The sequence below is a fragment of the Malurus melanocephalus genome, unplaced genomic scaffold (assembly GCF_030028575.1).
Source record: "Malurus melanocephalus ecotype Western Australia unplaced genomic scaffold, MMel_1.1 scaffold_11, whole genome shotgun sequence".
NCBI classification, from domain to species: Eukaryota; Metazoa; Chordata; class Aves; order Passeriformes; family Maluridae; genus Malurus; species Malurus melanocephalus.
In genome coordinates, this window is record NW_026623243.1 from 3452311 (window position 1) to 3471956 (window position 19646).

The 19646-nt window shown below is 36.3% G+C and overlaps 1 protein-coding gene across 1 annotated transcript in view; it reads left to right on the top strand.

The window, feature by feature from the left end:
• The window catches only part of TUBGCP6 (tubulin gamma complex associated protein 6), a 41480-nt gene extending 22322 nt beyond the window's left edge, over positions 1-19158 (top strand). The window contains 22 exon segments of the mRNA XM_057378817.1: positions 165-338; positions 1377-1498; positions 1810-1885; positions 2279-2388; positions 4215-4306; positions 4398-4537; positions 6163-6312; positions 6955-7036; positions 7114-7202; positions 7366-7481; positions 8125-8263; positions 8349-8459; positions 8684-9989; positions 10411-10466; positions 10728-10914; positions 11191-11359; positions 12639-12780; positions 13755-13949; positions 14191-14323; positions 14548-14761; positions 15819-16018; positions 17792-19158. Coding sequence (XP_057234800.1) covers positions 165-338; positions 1377-1498; positions 1810-1885; positions 2279-2388; positions 4215-4306; positions 4398-4537; positions 6163-6312; positions 6955-7036; positions 7114-7202; positions 7366-7481; positions 8125-8263; positions 8349-8459; positions 8684-9989; positions 10411-10466; positions 10728-10914; positions 11191-11359; positions 12639-12780; positions 13755-13949; positions 14191-14323; positions 14548-14761; positions 15819-16018; positions 17792-17883 — 4095 coding nt within the window. The 3' untranslated portion in view covers positions 17884-19158.
• The last annotated feature ends 488 nt before the right edge of the window (positions 19159-19646 follow it).

Genomic DNA, 19646 nt, shown 5'->3' on the forward strand with positions numbered 1-19646 from the left:
GTGTTATATAGTCTCAGTCACCTTCAGTTTATCTCAGTCTTCAGTATCTAAACTGAAAATTTGTCTGCTATTATTTTTGTATGCAAATGTTTGCTGTTTRAAATCAGAATACAGCTATGAAATGGTTGAATCTGCTTTTTTTTTGTCTCCCTATACCCTTTTAGGCTGCTCAGTCATTTGTGATAAAGGAGGGTGTGTATGTGTCTGGGACATCACCAGAGACAATGCATAACCTGCTCTCRGAAGTTGCAGAGTATGGAACCTATTACACACGGCTAAGTCGTTTTTCTCTTCAGCCAGTTTTGGATTCCTCATACAGCAAAGGACTTGTGTTTCAGGTAAAACAGTTGTATTAAATCAATTAGATTGAATAGGCCAATTAYCTGAGGTAGAGAAGGTGATTTTGGTTTTTTGTAAAGCTGGAATTTCTACTTTCTGCCAAACTCCAAAGAATTTCAAGTGTGATGTTCCATCCCAGGTCGGCAATGAATAGTGCTGTATTTAAATCACAGTTCTTTGTGCTGAGGGCTTGCTTGGATTGAAACATGCAGTAAAATGTCTTTCGTACCCAAAGTGTGATTTGTTTAGTCACATTGTTCTGTGGTGTACTAAAGAATTACAATTTTTAAATGCTTTAAAAACATTACATATTTATACAGAAAAATGTATAAAATTAAAATACACTAAGAAAGTGTACTTTCTTAGTACACTGTATGTTTATATATACATTTAAAAAATAAAAACTGAAGTAGAGAAATACAGTATTTAATAGCTTTAATTACTTTTCCTTCGTCCAAAATTGAGTGCAAATTTTCCTTGTCAGACCTCTGTACATTGTGTTGAGCTGTACATACACTGTGTTATATCTGGTGATTTAACCTCTCTGTAATGCATAGAATTAAGTTAGGATTARGTGTGAAAATATATTCATTCTGAATATTTGATTGACAGCAATGTTACTCAATTTCTATTAAGAAAGTCTCCTTGTTAGAAAAAGTTCTAGATTACTTTTTTTGCAGTATCCAGTTTAGACATAAAAGAAAGGAGACAGTTTCCCTGGATTGGCATTACAGTGAATGGGGAGCTTCTGAAAGGGCCAGTCAAAGAAGCTGAGCCAAGATGCTTTATTACACTGTGCATGGGTACAGGCTCTGTGCATTGGATGTATGAAGAGTAGGAGGAGCCATCTGGCTGATTGGAGTATCTGAAGTTGTCCCTCACTTGCCCCTTACTTTGGTGTACAAGTCCCCCTTACCTCCATATGCCATTTATTTTAGCAAAAGGTTTGTTTTCATGATGATGTAATTGAAATGAGACATTGATGGACTATTAGCAACTTGTACAGACAGACTTTAAATATTTTCTCTTTATACCAGGCATTCACAAGTGGACTGAGAAAGTATCTTCAATATTACCGAGCCTGTGTTTTGTCAACACCTCCTACTTTAAGTCTTCTAACAATTAGCTTTCTCTTCAGAAAGTTAGGTCGTCAGTTGAGGTAAGAAAATGTTTAAGCTTTTCATAGCAGAAAAAATGCAGTCTCTTCATATACGCTAGAAGAGACCATATTGCATGGGCATTCTTACTTAGTCTATCAGTATTCTTCCTCTATTTTAACAGATTTTTTTATATCCAGAATATTCTAGGGAAAACATATAAGGTCTTTATCCTTAGTTTCTTTGTTATCCCTATTATCATTCAGCAGATACAGTATGGTTGTTGTGTGGTGTTCACATTCAGTGAAGTTCATCATTGTGATCTTGGAGATTTCTGGTTGAAATTTTTATATGTTTCAATACTGTTTTTTAGGTATTTAGCTGAACTGTGTGGCATAGGAACAACAGCACTGGGGATCAGTGGTGGAGCTGGTGCTTCATTTCCTACGGTGATTTTTTTRTTTGATGTTTTTCTGTTTGGTTTGGGTGGTTATGATTTTGGACCTCCAGTTAGAATACTATGGTCCTTTTTCCAGATACTTAAAAATTTGGAATTGAGTCCTGTGTTCTCAATTCCTAAAATACACAAAGGCCCCAAAATAACCSTGCTAGTCACGTGAACCCAACTCTAAACATACGTGTTTCACTCTAGAGACTATGAAGTGCACTTGAGCTAACTAGCTCARGTAAAGGGATCTTAACTGCAGATAGATGGAGGAAGTGAGGTGAATCCTGCCTTCTGTGTCTAGTGAAACATGTAAAACCATGCATTTATGAGTCTTCTGCTATTCAAGTTGTAGTGAAGTGTGCTGCCWAATGTTACAATATTTTTCTTTTTTTAGGGTGTTAAATTGCTTTCRTATCTGTACAAAGAGGCTCTCAACAATTGTAGCAATGAGCATTATCCAGTTCTTCTGTCTTTGCTGAAGACAAGCTGTGAACCATACACAAGGTGTGTCCATACTGTTCTCTGCATAATTGAGTTTGAGAGTTATGAAGTGGTAATCTGGGGAGTAACTCTTGTGTGTTTAACAACGGCTTTTAACATTTTCAGAAAAAAAATGTCTGTATCTGCAATATATATTGAAATTAATTAACTTTGCTGTTATTTCACTCTTTTTCAGCTCAGCAACCACATAAGGGGTTCACGTATGACTAGTAAATAAATATATGTGAATAAGACTTCTTTCTTGCTGCTTGTCATGGAAATTCATTCTGGAATTTAAGGCTTGGATAAACTAATTTRTTTTTCTCAGAACTGAGTTAAAATCCTGAAACTGGAAACTGATAAATGCCTCTTGTTGTACAAACTGGGGAAGGTCATGCTTTTCTCCACTATCTTCTTATGGGCATTTTAGCAAGCAAAAAGTGAATAAAATATCTGTTGTTTGTTAAGTAGATGTAACTAACTGATAATAGGAGTAATTAAAAGTGGAGTTCCTTGGATTACTACAGTTTTCTTATGCAGTACACATCAGTTTAGAAGTCTATTAGTTTATCGACCTGTGAAGAGATGGTAAATCTTTTTAATAGCTGTTTACAGGAATTATAGCTATAGTGCATCATCAGTTTGCAGTATTACTTAACAGACATAATGATACGTAAAAGAGAAAACAAAAGTCTGTCAAAGTGCCCTAAATTTAAGATTCTGCCCCTGGCCACCCTGACTGTGTTTTCTTCCTTCTGCATGAAATGTTCTTCAGAGAAATTTAATTTCAGATTCACCCAAAGACTCACTGAAATATTTTCACAGCTCCTACCTTGCTGTTTATAGAAGGAAGTCAGATTTTTGAAATACCAAGGTCTTCACATGGTRCCTAAAAAAATCTGGAAGTATCACACTAGTGTGTGATACTTGCAACATTGGTTCCTAAATTTGTTGCAGATATGTTTCGAAGCATTGATTATACTCAGTCAGGACTGCCCTGGAAGGAAGCTTACATTATTTGCAAAAAGTGTTATCCCATTCATTTTTTAACCTGAAAGAAATTAAATAATATAAGTTGTTACTCAAATAAATAATAGAAGCATCAGATTTAATACATTARAAGTTCTTTGTTTTTTACTTCCAACCTTAAAATTGAGCAGTGGTTGCTGTGTTAAATGCTTCTTCTTTGTTGCATAGTGTTAAGTTAAAAAAAAACAACCTTCAAGGACCTCTGAGCCTTTTTATCGATAGCATCAAATGTGTTGTATTAAAAACTGTGAGGTTTTTATTTCCTCAGAAGTTTGGCTCACACAGAGAAAATATGAAAAGCATGAATAAATATTCCAAAACAGTAGTTCTCATTATTGCACGTATATTAAAAATGCTGCTAGGCTGGGGGAAAAAGTGCTTGGTATTGCATCTTTGTTTTRTTCCCTTTTAGTTTCTCCCTGCTGAAATTACCTCTATTTAAAACAAATCCTTYCTGCTTTTCTCTCACTGTGCCCTTGATTTGCTGCAAAGGTTTCCATATGTTTTTTTATATATGCTTACTAAATTGATACGGAGAAATAAAATGATTGGTTTAATTGAGGCACTGTTCTCTTATCTGAAGTAATTATAAAAGAAATGTTCTATAGAAATATAGTTTAAGAAAAGTGTAGAGCCACAATCTCCTKTATATTGAGATAGTAGTGTCACAGCACTTAATTGCTCATTTTTYATCCTGCCTGTAGCTTGCATCTTTTGGGATTTTAAAGAACTACTAACTGCTGGGTTATGATAAAGGTGGGAAGGCCAGAAGATTGAAGGATTGATTTTCAATATCATAGAATTTTTTTTTTTTTTTTTAGATTTATCTATGATTGGGTATACAGTGGTGTATTCAGAGATGTTTATGGAGAATTTATGATTCAGGTGAATGAGGATTATCTTTGTTTCAGAGGTACAGTATATATATGGATCATTGCTAATTTATATAATTTGTGCTGTTAGTTAAATAACTTAAATATATACTTTCATCTTTTTTTATGTAGATAAACATTACTGGACTCATGGTTATGTTTTGATTTCGAAAGAGGTAGAAGACTGTGTTCCTGTATTTCTTAAACATATTGCTAATGATGTATACATATGTGGGAAAACCATAAATTTGCTGAAATTGTGCTGTCCTAGGGTAAGTTTCCAGTTGGTTCCTTCCTATTACATTGAGAAAATCATGTTTTTTTAGAGCCAGAGTCCAGGTTTTTATCAGGTTCACTCCTTTATCAAAAACCAGTATTGCATAAGTAGGATCATGAAAGGCAATTACTTGCTCTCAGATACTTGTGAGCTAATTACCCACTCTACTTGCTACCCACTCTACTTGCTACCCCCTCCCTGCAGAAATACTCATTTTAACAGATTTATTGTATGCAATGCACATGCTGTGTTTCTTACTTTTCTTGATATTGAGAGCAGAAATGTTTTAGGTGTTCAAGCAAGTGCCTTCCACTTCTTGCACTACTCCTTTTTTGTTTAAAGCTACCTCACTTACTAGGTCTTTGCTCAGTTCTGCATAGCTCTTCCAGCTGTATTAYTACATTTTCAAGAAGTGCCTAAGTTGTTCAGTTTATTAATATTTTGCAGAATGATTCTTTTCCTTGACAGGAAAAACACATTCAACTCCTTTGTGTCTTCCCTCTTTCTAAAAATAAAACAACCAGAGAGCTGTCTAAAGTCTATAGACATTCCCAGGTAGCTAGTATTCTCTTTCTTTTTATGATCAGAGCTCAGTCTCAACAGAGCAGAGCAGCTTATTATCAGCAATTTAATATCAGGTATAAGCCTAATACCTCAAGTGTGATATCCCTCTGCTAGTTCTCCTGAGTGTGCTCTGATAACCATTCCCAAAAAGTGACTCAGGTGTGCCAGTAGTACTGGGCTCTTTGAGAAAGGGTCAGCTATCATGTCCATGGTAAGTTACAGCTTCATCCATCACTAATGCAGTATCTTCCCCCAGGTCATATGGCACCCAGGCTCAATCATCTTCCATCTGTCTGGGAGTGCCAGGAACATTYCATCCCTTTTTGATAATGCCCTCAAGAGCTGGGTCTTCCCTTCGGCTTAGGCTAATACATTCCCAGGAATACATAYTGGGCATCCTTTCTTGCTTTTACTAGTAGACTGGGGGAATCCAGTGTGAGAGTGCTTGGGTACTTGTTTGTTTTTCTCCTTCGAGCTCAGTTATCTGTTTTCTGCACTTAATAGAGTTGCTTCAGAGATTTAGGGATGTTGAGGCAGAGTAGAACGATGAAGGATACTTAAAGAATAGGTACTCCTGTGATGTGCACTGGCTGTGGTTTTGAGAGTTATGTCTTGTGCAGAGCTCTCTCCTGTTAGTTTTGTCCCAGAGAGTTCCTACTGAGTGGGGATCTGTGGGGGATGTAAGTGAGCAAAACCTAGCTTTTGACAGAAGAGATGTGTTCRGTGCTGAGTTACTCATGCTCAGTTAATTAGGATATTCATAAAAGGAAAATTTGGGATGTTTAGAACATGTTTAGTATAAATGTGTGTATTAGATTTTCAGTGTTCAGAAGTGTAAGAATTTGACCCAAGTTGTGGAACATTTTACCTTTGTCTCCTACTTTGAATTACATAAGTGCTAAAAGATTATACTAATAAAAATTTTAGATCTTCTATGGAGGTTCCTGTCAGTGTCTCGAAACATGACTAAGTTTAAAAAAATACATAATGTGAATGCATAATATCAAATTTTACACTTTTAAAAATATATATAAAAGGAAATTTCTCATTTTTCAGCATTATATATGTTGGTCAGATATACCTGTTCCCCGGATTTCAGTTATTTTTTCACTTGAAGAACTGAAAGAAATAGAGAGAGATTGTGCAGTGTACGTAGGTCGAATGGAAAGAATTGCCCGATACAGTTCCATAAGCAAGGAGGAAAAGGTAAATGAATACATGAATAAATATCTTATGTTTTTTTTTTTTGAATACTCAATTTTCTCTTTTTTTATAACTTCTAAAGAATTTGTATTTATAGTCAGAATTTTTAATAGATTAATTGCAGYTTTAATTGCAATCACAGCAAATAAATTTACTTAATATAGGTTTTAAAAGTATAGGTGGTGTGCTGACATTTTTGACCTTTTCATATATTAAATGAGTATATTCATATATTAAATTTGGACTTCAAAGTTTATTCTTTGCAGCAGATTTGTCCTCCTACTGAAAAGACTGTTAGATCCTAATTTAACAARTGAGACAAACTAATTAACCAGAATAGATTATTTGTAATTTTCACAGCTAGTTGTTTTTTCAGAACATTTTAGCTACAAAGAGACTTCTGTCCTTCACATTCCATCAATTTAGTGTATATATCAGATGGATTTTGTTTGCTTTAAAATCTGGAGTGTTAACTTTCCATACTAATTTGTAGATTTTTCATTTACTTACTTGTTTTATCATATTTCTGTATTGTCTAAATTGATTAATAGCCATTATTAATCTGTTTCATCTATCTTTGCAACAGTGTATTTCAAGTCTAAAATAATAGAAGGAGTTCCACCTTGTTTTTTTGGTTTTTTTTAGGATTTGCGCATGGAAATAGCCAAACAAGAATTAATTGTTCATGCTCGGGAAACTGCTAGCAAAGTACTAAAAGCCATTAGTGGTAAGTTATGGTGACATTTTATGTGTTTTCTAATGGGTTTGTTAATGTAAGCTAACAGTATCTTCATTTTAATACAGACAAGCAAATATCAGAACGAATGGCTTTGGATGCAAAGAAGCGGGAACAGTTTCAGAAGCTGAAAGAACAGTTTGCAAAGGACCAAGAGGTATCTCTTCTGAGTTTCTGTATTTCTTAGGCACATAAGTGAAAGGATATGTTTTACTGAGGTTGAATTAATAGCTTATAGAGTACAAGTAAGAATTTCTTGCAGATGTGTGCATTACAGCTGGTATTGAGAGYGGCTTTTAAAAGTGTTAATATTTATGCAGCGTCGTCTTGCGATAAAGCAGGAGGAGATTGATGATGATTTCAGCTATGCCCGAGAGCTCCGAGAGAGAGAAAAAAGACTGAAAGCTTTAGAAGAAGAACTGGAAAAAAAGGCAAGGTAAATGTATCTTRGTAGTCTTCAAAACCATCATAAAGACCTCAGGAAAAAGTTACTGTGTGTTAAAATTTGTGGTACTAGTAGTTCCCAGACATTGTTCTACAAGGAGATGTTTGCATTTAGAAGATGGCTGTAAGGATTTTTGGTAATCCATGAATGATTTTGTTAGGAATGGTTAGTGGCCAAAAAATCWGGGAACTGCTCATTTGTGCCAACCCTATCCAGTCTGGGTTTTGTTATAATCAAAATTTCAGGAAAAAAATGTAACTACATCTTAAAATTTAAAAGCAGAGTCCACAGCAAAAATGGTCACATGTATGTCAAAGCAGAATTAAAAAGCAGATGGAGTTAAATTGATATTTCATTTTCTTCTGTTTCATCTAAAATTACTTACGACAAATGAGTGACCTACTACTAATAGTTGCTGAAATACATGTTGACTAGGAATACAGTCCCGTGTTTTCCACCKGTTTATTCTCTGTGACTGAAGCCTCTGGTGTCTACATTTTAAAAACAAGTTGTCAGCTCTGAAGTGCTAAAAAGTCTTATTCTTTAGAAAGGAACATGAAAATCAATATGCAAAAATCTTTATTTTATATATTTATTTATTTATTATAACAGCTTTATTTTTACCTTAATTTAGGCAGGAATTAATTGACCATTATAGCAAACTTTCTGATGATGCAGCCCGTAGGGAACAAAGAACATTATGGAAAATCCAGCGACACAAATTGGAAACAGCCCGCCTTAAGTTTCTGCTAGAAGATCAAAAACGCATTGAGGTACCTCCTAAAAAGATTTAAGAAATTTAATTTAGAAAATTTGATACTTGGTACTTAAAAGACTTTTGTCTTTTTTTACTTGTAGGAAATGCTTGAAAAACTTCCAGATGGAAACTACAGGAAAAAATTAGATATTATTCCYTATAAACAGTTGTCTATGGATAAAACCCCTGTTGATAAAGAACCACCTTCACAGGTGAGTTTATTTTCTTAYATGAACTTCAAGTTGCTGTTCCAAGTTTCCCTAAAGGTTCATTTGAGTTCAGTAAACACAAGGTTCACTGTAACAGCAAGATAAGTAGTAATTTATAATACCTCAGAAAAATTGGAGATTTTTTAAACCTATAATAAAGTGATTTTCTTATTATTAGGTTAATTATGTGATTAACCATATAGTGTAATAATTATTTCTTTTTTTAGGCACCTCTTGTGAAACCTCTACATTCTGAAGAGACAGTTGACAGAAAAGAATCTCAGCCTGAACAGGAATGTGCTGCTTCTGCTGACAAAGCACTGCACGTGCCAGAGCCAGCAAATAATAATGCTGATGAGCATTTTCAGCCTAAAGCAACAGAATCTGAAAGCAGTCTCCAAAATTCAGAGAAAGCATGCAGTCCTCTATGCAGTGCTGATTCCTTGCCTGAATCCAGTGTGAATATAGAAGATTTCTTATCAAAGTCACAAGATGAGCAACCTACTGCCATTAAGATGCAAGGATCTTTACTAGATGAAGCATTCCGAAATATTGACTCAGATCTTTCTGAGACCTTGCAAGTAAGTGAAAGTCAGCCTGTCTCGAAAGGAGCACCAGAAGAAGACAATGCAGCATTGCATCAACAAAGCGAGTATGATTTTAAYACAGTTCTCAGACCATCTGCAGCTTGGCAGGGACATGCTAGAGTTGCAGAAAATGTATTTGATGTGGATGACAGAAGGTCTCAGTGGAATATTCATGGACATGCATCTGATGCCAGCATTAGAGTGGGAGAATGTGTACCTCAAGTGGACACTTACCAGCCACGTTCAAGTCCTTATGGGCATTCTTCAGACTCCCACATAAAAAGCAGCTATACTTCTGAAGCTGAATCCAGACGACCCCGATGGAATATTCACGGACATGTTTCTGAAGCTCATATTAAAATTGGGGAATATGCTTCAGACATAGAGACCTCTAGGCCTAGGTGGAACATCCACGGACATGCTTCAGAAGCCAATATTAAGATTGGAGAGTATGTATCAAATGTAGCTCCTGCAAGGCCTCGGTGGAGCGTCCATGGTCACGCATCTGATGCCAATATCAAGATTGGTGAAAACGTGTCGGAGGTGGTCTCAGCCAGACCTCGTTGGAACATCCATGGGCATGCCTCACAGTCGCACATCAAAATTGGGGAACTGGTTTCGGATACAGAGCCTTTGAAATCCCGTTGGAGCCCATTTGGACACGCATCCCAGTCAAGCATCCAGATAGGGAAGTGGACCCCATCTACAGAAARTGATTCGATACCTCATCGTAAAACCATTTCAGGTTCTTCATCTGACTCCACAGTTCAGACACTGCTCTACAGTGAAGAATTGTCTCCTGCTGAAGGGAGCAGAAAGGAAGCAAAATCACAAGTTCAGGAAGAGACTCTGCCACAGTCACAGACATCTGACAGTGTTACAGACATTCCTGATGCTAATATTAAAGATGATAAAAAGGAAAATACAKCAGAAAAGAAACAAGAAGGTAAAATAAAATTAGGTGTATTCAGTCAGCATATRTTTAAGGGTTTGTGAAAGTAACTGTAAATGTTTATTTTTTAAATGRATACTTACTACTTCATTCCTTGTATGACTTTTCATATAATGCTAGAATTCAGAGGAAAGAATTTGAGCTTAATGTTGTCTCCTATGTGCAAAAAACAGAGCACTAAAATAATTATAGCCTGGATCTTTGTGAAACAGGATCTTTGGGATTCTTAAGTAGAGAATATGCATAAAGTGCCTGAGTGGGGCTGTGGGGAGGTACTGTTACTGGGTTGGTTGTTTCTGTGATACAACAGTTTCATTTGTACAGAAATTTCAAACAATTTTAGGAGTAGATCTGAAGTATGAACTAAGTATTATAAGTAGGTCTAAGTAAGTGCTGTCTTTAATTGTATTTGCAGTAATGGCAGATGTTGTCAACAAGGACCCTTCTCCAGATTCCTCACAGAGCTTAGAGGTAAGAAACAAAAGTAGTTKTTGGAAGGACTTATTTTTCCTTTGAGGAAGGAAACCACAGTGGTGGTTAAGGTTCTAAATTTCTCTCCTAATCTAGTAGTCACTGTAAAATCATATTGTTTTTACATGTCTGAAACATACAGGTCAGTAGGCTCTTCTGTTTTTATTTGGAGCAGCTAGGCAGTTAACCTGTAGGAGCACATTAAGCCTGAGTAGACAAAAACAGCATCTCTCATAAAATTTGTCCATTTATAAATTTTAGAGAGAAGAACCCGAAAAAGCCATTCCACAAGATACTGTGCCCCAAGAAACTTTATTTTCTGAAGCTAATGCTCCCACAGCTAAGGAGGAGGAAGARGAAGATACATGGAAGAAAGAACAAGCTTATTTGAAAACCTTATCGGATCAGTATTGTATTGAAAAGTATCAAGATAGTTATGATTTGATGTGTGAGTAGAACTGTTGAAACAGTAGATCAATAGAGATGTGGTAAATTTGAGAAAGAAAGCTGAATGCCAACAAAACCCATGACTTAGCAGTAAATTACTGATGTTATGAACTGCAATAGCCAAGCCATTTGCTCCTAGGCACAAAGATGAGAAATGCATTTTGACATGTTATGATTTTCTAACCTAGAAGTGTTTGTATACAGAGTTTAATAGGAAACATATAATTAAGCTTCTTAAATATAATAACCTACAATGTTTGTGTATTCTTAAATTTAGCAGAACCACCAGTTTCTCATCTCTTGCATCATGTGATACCGAGATCATACACGTTTCCTGTGGATCCTATGGTGCAGTCTGCAACAGACGAAACTGCTGTACAGCTGAGTGAGCTCTTGTCTCTGCCAGTGCTGATGAAACGTTCTATTACTGCTCCACTTGTATCTCAGTGAGTATTTGTTAGGAATTTTGCAATTAAATTAGCAATTAATGTTGTATTCTGTTTTGAGRAGTTGCACATAGATCTCTTAAATTTGCTCTTTGCTCCTAAAAGTAGTTCAGTAAATAGTTCATTGCTAATTAAAAAGTTCAGATCTATGTAATAAATAGTAGCATAAACTCAGACGTTTATGTGCAAATTAAAAATTTGAATGTCTATTTGGAATACTAGGGCTCAGAGACACGTGTTCACTCCAGCTTGTAGATTACACAGTAGGGATATTGACACCATTAGTTTCATTGTCCTTTTATAAAGAAGGCATATTCTTTATAATATGTGTGCTAGTTTTTATTTGAAAGATGAAAGCTAAGTGAGTAAATGAAGAAAAATATTTCGATTACTTGAAAGCTCATCATATTGAGCAGGGTATATTTCATGTTTCTGTTTTGAAGTATAGTAGAAGCTGTTCTTGTTACTATTGGTGTATATAGGGAAACCACATATACAATAGTTGGACTGTTTAATTAGTATATCTAATAGTATTTTAAATAAAAGTTTTTGTTACTTGGTGCAGCATTAGCTTCTGTCATGTAAACAATTACTCACAGACACACCTTTTTAGAACCTGCTTTCTGTGAGTTTGTATTTCCATCTTCTAGCTCTGAGTATGCTATAAAGTTTGGTGCAATGTTATTGTGTAACTTAATTTTAAACATCTGGTTGTCTACCAGTATGATCTGTGTACAGATTCATGTATCTGGTAAACCAAAGTAAGGAGCTTGAGTTGTGTGCTGCCAGAATTAGCCTTTCCCTCRTAGGCAAGTTAAATTATTTAAAGCTAGGTTGAATACACGTACACTATACTGTAAGCTGCAGTATAGACCTGTCCTTAATATCTAGTGATGGACTAATTTATCAATTAGTATATTCTTATTGGGGATTTAATAGTCTTCATCTATTTGTGTAAGTGACAGGGATAAGAAGGCTACTGATAAAATGTTCCTCCAGGCCCAGCAGCATGTTCTAAAGATCATTGTATGTAGCCAGTCTTAAAGTACTTCCCTAGTACTGTTCAAAACCCAGTTACCTGAAGGGCTAAGTTTTAATTCTGGTACATGCTGGATAAAGAATTTTTTGTCTCGTGTTTTTTGCCTATATGAATAACATCTTGTCTTAGAAATCAGAGTTAAGTACTGGAGCATTAATCTGTTGTAGCCACAACTGTATGTTAGCAGTAAGGAAAGAGTTGCGTGTAAGTGTAATACCTTTTCTGTGTTTTTATTCTTAGTGTTTCTCTTGTGAACAAAGCAATAGTTGATTACTACTTTGTGGAGCTGAACGTGGAGAAGCATTTTGAAGCATTGAGACACTTTTTGTTAATGGAAGATGGGGAGTTTGCTCAGTCACTCAGTGACCTGTTGTTTGAGAAGGTATTTGCTTTGTTCTCTCAATCCTGCTGTTTGGGTTGTCAGCTTTACCTTGATACCTCTGAATTGATTTGGATGGGCATGAGGAAATGGTGTGAATTAGAATCTTGGCTTGTGCTGTTTTCCTTTTGTACTGTGTTGAGAAGTCTGCAGCAAGGTATTCTGTTAACATTGTAAGGATGGAGAAAAAGGATTTTGGACAGATAAACACACATGGAAGGGTATTTCACTCTTTCTGGTGAGAACTTCTGCACTATTGCTGTCTCCTCCTGTCTGCTGGCAGCAAGGCTGGAAGAGCCTATTTTCATTTACTAAAATCCAGTGGAAAGACCTGTGTTGCAAGCTACCTGTTCTCACCTTAAATACCCTCAAATAGAGAGCAGGGGGGAGGGCATGTGAAGAGTGTGCTGGGCCCTCTGATGAGGCAGTATTTTCATGATTTACTGCTGTGTTCATGGGGAAGATAGCAAGGTAGGAGGGATAGCCTGGGTTGATACAGATTGTTGCCAGTGAAGATATGCGGCATAGGAGAGTTAATGCATTTCTCTGAGTCCTGAAAATGCTTTAGACCCAACTAGGGAAAGCACTTGGGGATTCASACTTGATGAATAGCTTTATTTGTAAACCTCTGAGAGTGCTGAGTTGATGAGATAGCCAGATTCAAGTCAGATAAATTTCAGTTGAGTCCCTGTCTTTCTAAAGACTCTATTCCCTGCAGGAGGAACTGGTAGCAGCTTTTGAAGCACAGCAGACATATGAAAATAAATCAATGCAGGTATGAGATTAACTTCATACTGTGAACAGCAAATAATGCAGAAGTTGCCTCTTATGCTGTTCATTAATCCCTATGGCAGAGGTAAAAACTTCCAATCAAGGCAGGGCAGTCATCACTTTACCATTCTGCTTTAATTCACCTGTGTTCAGGAGCCAAGACTTGTTATTAATATGGTGTAATTAGGAATTTYTTTTCCCTCTAGCTTGGATCAGGACAAACACCTGGTGAATTGCTGAATCCACTGGTTCTTAATTCCATCTTAAATAAAGCACTGCAGTACAGTCTTCATGGTGACACCCAGCTTGCTTCCAATCTTTCTTTTGCCCTCAAGTATCTCCCAGAAATGTTCAAGCCCAATGCACCAGATGCTCTGAGTTGCTTGGAGCTCAGGTACAAGGTAAGAAAGTGTGGAGCAAGATAGAATATTGCAGTTATGCTGCAGTTCTTATGTACAATGGTAAACTGAATATGTTCATAAGAATGCAGTATCTTTAAGAATGGAATAAAATGATAGCATAATGGAAACGACAGGATTTACTTAGCCTGACCATTACATTACATTATTAAAATACATAATAATGGTTGAAATACTTTTCTAACAAAAAATGCACTATGATCAGTGCTGTTATTTCTTGTAGGTTGACTGGCCTTTGAACATTGTCATTACTGAGAGCTGCATGAATAAATACAACAAGATCTTCTCCTTTTTGCTTCAGCTGAAGCACATGGTGTGGACCCTCAAGGATGTTTGGTTTCACTTGAAGCGCACTGGTAAATGTGATGAGTGAACGAAAGAGCATCCTGTTTAAAATGCCTTTAGCACCTTCTGCTAGACAATTTCTTATACATAGTCATATCAAACTTCCAAAGACACAGTTTTCTCAAGAATCTTCCTTGGCATTTTAAACAGGCTCTACTAACAAAAGCCTTTATTCCTTTAAAAATTCTGATTTTAGATGGTCTGTTGGCTGATRAAACATTTCTTTTATTTTCAGCTTTAGTGAGTCATGCATCAAATTCTGTTCAGTTTCGACAGCTCCAGCTGTATAAACATGAGATGCAGCATTTTGTGAAAGTAATACAAGGTTACATTGCTAATCAGATTCTTCATGTTACATGGTGTGAATTTGGAAACAAACTGTCTTCTGTGGGCAACCTAGAAGAAATTCACAGAACACATGCTGAATACCTCAACAAAGCAATCTTCAGGCAAGCTACCATACTTACTTTTACTTCATATATGTTAATTAGTGGCCCGTCCTAGCCTAATGTATTTGTGCAAAACTGACTTTTATGTGACACACTAAGTAGTCTTTACCTATGAAAGTGTCCTTATGTAAGAAACAAACTTCATGTTATCTTACAAGGTCTATACTTTTATACTTTTTCTTAGCTATCCATCCTTTTYATTTCCTTGGACTCCTTGAATTACATTCGGCTCCTGTTCACTATGCCTCTGCAATCTTCCAGTCTACTCAGGACAGCTCTAAACTAAATAGCCCTAAACTAAGGGCACACTTGCCACAGTCCTTTTTCTTTCACCCCATCCTCRTAAACAGCCTTATTTAATTACCGTTGTTTCATTCATCACGAGTAGTATGCACAGTAAGCCTTGCTAAAGGATGTAAAATCAATCTCCTGTACATTGAATGTGCTTTCAATATATGTGCATTGACCAGGGCTGCAATTAGAAGGGACAAAAAGTTGCCTCCAGGTTTATGAGTAGYGCAAGGGACACCTGTCTTTTAGGAATCACAGGCTTTTAGCCCCTTGGTTACTGTATGTGAGGCAGAGAGTTGGTGTGACTAAAAGGAAAGGAGCTAGATTTTATTTGGTTTCTACTTGAAGGGTGTACACTGAAATGATAGTGGTGAGATGGAGGAAGGTAAGGAACAGAAATTGTAAACAAGAAAAGAAATCTCTTATGTCTCTTTCAGTTTTAATCAGAAAAGACTTGCCTAGAGCTGCTATTTGGATAACAGGTGGTAGGATAAGAGGAGATTAAAGTTTAAGGAAACTCAGAGCATGATGTTGTAAATGCAGATGTCATTCTAGAAATCGGATACACCAGGGCAAATATATGGTTTTTGGAAGTGTAACTAAATTGTGTTAGATTTGGGCACCTTGTTTAAAATCTGTAGGCTGCAGTCTTGGGGATTTTTTTAAGCAATTATCTTTAACCTAAAGGATTGTCAGTCCTTGTATTTGTAGTCTTACAACAATAAATTACATCAACTAATTTTTGAAGTTCTTTTTGTTCTTTTAGGGGTCTGTTGACAGAGAAGGCAGCCCCTGTGATGAACATTATACACAGCATCTTCAGCCTTATTTTGAAGTTCCGCAGCCAGCTCATCTCTCAGTCATGGAGCTTCGATGCGGGGAAACAAATGGCTGTTCATCCCAACTTTGGTCTGATGCAGCAGTCATACAATACCTTCAAGTATTATTCCCATTTCTTATTCAAAGGTAAGAAATTGCATACATTCTAGGTAGAAGAAAAGGTCAACTGACAACTGGAATGTTTTGGTAGTATAATGTAAAAGTAGGAAGATGTGCGTATTTGGGGAGTGTTGGAAATGTAGTTCCCAAATGAAAACTGCATTGTTGGGGTTTGCAGAGATCTGCCATACACATCAATTAAGATATCCACACAAGAAATCTAACATACTTCAAAAATGACTAATTTTTTGCTAATTTACAAAATAAGTATTTGGTATTTAGCTCTACTTATGTGCATACGTTTTTTTCTTTTCTCTGGAACTGAGTTCTGCAACTTATATTGGCAGTAATGAGAAATAGTTAGATGCCACTTAGAAGTAATTTTAGATRTATATTCACTAGTTGAGTTCTGCCTCTGATAAGAGATTTGAAAATTCTGATTCCCTTGTTGGACTAAAGCTCAGAGCCTCCCAGCACATGCTCCAGGCAAGTGTTTCTCAACTACATGAATAATTTGCCAAAAGTTCTCTCCTTTAACATAATAAAATTTCATATCACTGTTAGCTTAGGCTATAATCTGATGAAATGGTTACCTACCATTTCTCTTTCAGATCTTGCTTGTGTTTTTAGCACATTACATATCCTTCCTCTAGTACAAAGGTGGTTCATGGGGTTTGGATTCCCTTTTTTTTTAGGAAAAGAAATAGAATCTTGAATTCCTGAAAGAGGTGCAACTGCTTTTCTTAGATCTATTTTTCTAGGATATTTTCTAGTTCAGACTATATTTTTCAGGAAATGAGCTGCCCTTTTTATTCTTTAAGGGTATCCAAAAATGGTGTCAAAGGACCAAAAACAGATATTTCAGGATGAGTTAGAATGGCTGCTTCCAAATTCTGCAGGAAGTCAGAACACCTCTGGGAGCCACCTAAGCCCCTACTACGAGATCTATGGTTGCTTCATGGACAGAGATTAATAGACCATTCCGTAAGGAAATTTGATGAGTGACCCAGTTCTTTACACCCTCTTTATTAAGCACTACCAAACAAATATGTGCTTGTTCATCTCCACGTGTACCTTCAGTCACCASCTATTGTAAAATGCTCTTTGCACAATGGGTTGATCCAGAATCCATTGAAAGCCAATACAAAGTTGTCTGGACTTCAATGGCTTTGGTTCGTGCCCTAACTTTTAATAGTACACTTCCCCTTCTTCCTTGCATGATGCTGCTGCCTGCTAATTCCCTTGATATTAGTGCATGGGATGTTTGTGAGCTTAGGGAGTTTCTATCAGCTTTTTTCCTTTTAACTAAGGATGTTTAGAGCAGGTTTGTTCGTTCATAGAGCCTGAGGGGTTTGTCCTAGAAATTTCTCTTTGATTTTCTGTCTCACAATGGACTTTGCTCAAGAAAATGTCAKCAGAACTGCTTCCTTCACTTAGGTCACCAGAGGACCTCAGCATGCTTCCTGGTCAGTTGAAATYATGATAAGAACACACCATTTTATTGCGAAAGATTCTATAATTTCTGTGTTTCTATGAAAGCAACTTGATAAAGAAATGTTTTATTAGTAACACACTTTCACTTGGAACTGACACRTAGTCTTTTTTTTTGCATCTTATTTGAAATATTTTATAATTCCAGAAAGAAACATTAGACTTTCCTTATGTTAAAATATACACTGGTTTCTATTGTCCTCACATTTCTGCATTATGCTTTTTTTAATTAAAAGGCACAGATATTGTCAAGGATGACTTTACAATATTAGTCTTAGTTGAAGCTTATTTTTTTTTGTTTTCTTCCAGTGGTAACAAAGCTTGTAAATAGAGGATACCAGCCACATTTGGAGGACTTTCTGCTGCGAATCAACTTYAATAACTACTACAAGGATAACTGAACTCTATAGTGTAAGGATCACTGGTAACACAGTAAAACAGAAACTATATGTATATGATTTATAGAAGCTTATGCCAATACCAAACAAGAAACTTTTTTCTTCAGTGAAATAATGTCATCTGAAAGCTTAAAAAATATAACCACTTCATACAGAGCATGATGATGCTTAAAATCCACCAAACTTGCCAGTTGCTTGATCTGCTGAAAATCGCTGTTGTCATTATTCCAGAGATGGAAAAGCTGAGTGCCTGCTTGTAACACACGGGAGAGTGCAAAACTGTATATCTGTGAATGTGTAAATGTTGTATTTTTAGTGGTGTGAATTTCCTTCARTGTAAATACATATATGTGAAATAAATTGACAGATACTTTCTAAAACTGTTGAGAGATGGGTATGAGGTGGAAATATTCCCACAGATATTAGTACCTGTTACTTGACATGGTTTATTTTCAAACTGACACTAATTAATCTAACTAATTTCTTCAAGGCTCTTAGTCACAGTGGAAGAAGATRTGATATGCCAAGGTGATCTRCTAGGAGATACAATATTTGACTTTTAAGCACTTGGTATTTGTTGGATCACTTGTGCCAAACATAGTTTCTTTATCCTTAATTTAAGCTATRTGTTTTATTTTTGGTGATTATTTAAAACACCTATAACAGAAATTCAGCATCACTAAAACAAAATAAAGCTGTAATTCCCAATATATTCCAACTACTCWTTTCAACTGGAGGATCACATTTTCAGTTTGCTAATTTTCCTTTTCCTTGCTTTATTCCCCTACATTGTGAAAAGAGACAATTGGACTTTCCACTTCGTGGTATGAGAACATTAGAGAGGCGGTCAACTTTGAAYTATGTTGATTTTGAGATCCTGAAGWCACAGTTGCTTAAARTGTGGATATATTCRTAGRAGCTCATTGTCTCAGTAGGGGACAGTTATTTAAAGCTACAGGCCTGGCTAGCATGTTACCAGGACTATGGAATATGGAATAAGATTATTTTCTGATGATGTATAGGTAGTTTTATGATTTTCTTTTTCTGAACTAGAAATAAGTATCAGTCAGAATATACCAACTGCAAAGTTTACCTGTTTCTCCTCCTATTCAGTTTCCAAATTCAGGGTCAAAACTTGGTAATGGCACAGTAACGTACATCTTCTATGCTGTTTGCTTTTCTGTGCTTTATTTAAGTAACTGTCAGCCTTCTCTTCAACAGAAAAGGGGATCACAAGAGCAAGTGGCTTGCAGACTGAGCCATTTTGTTGCCTGTGGAGGCAGAGAGCTGCTTGTTTACCTGACTTGTTCTTCAGGAATTTATAGGACTGGGTGTTAATGTGCAAGCTTGGCTTCTGGTACAGAGTGATGACTTGTCCTGAAGCCACTGGACTTCCTGGAGAGAGCAGTATCTGATGTTTGGGACCTTGATGTTTGGCACTACACTGTGACTGTAAAAAGACACAGTTTAAGCTTTCCCAAGAGCCCAGTGTAACTCCAGGGGAAAACCACACATAAGTGCTGTCAGCTCTCCAAAATGCCTGAAGGCCTTAGCTGGCCTTACACAAGAGGGAGCAAAGAAAAGGTARTGGTGGCATTATTCAGAATACAGACTGTGTGACCGTACACTGGCTGTGACACCATTGTGAAATGCTCCTGTTGGTTTCACATCTGCAAACAGCATGGTTAACAGTAAAACTTTCAGGAAATAGACATCAACAAGAATATTAAAATTGCYGATTTTATTACTTTTAGTAAAAGAATCTA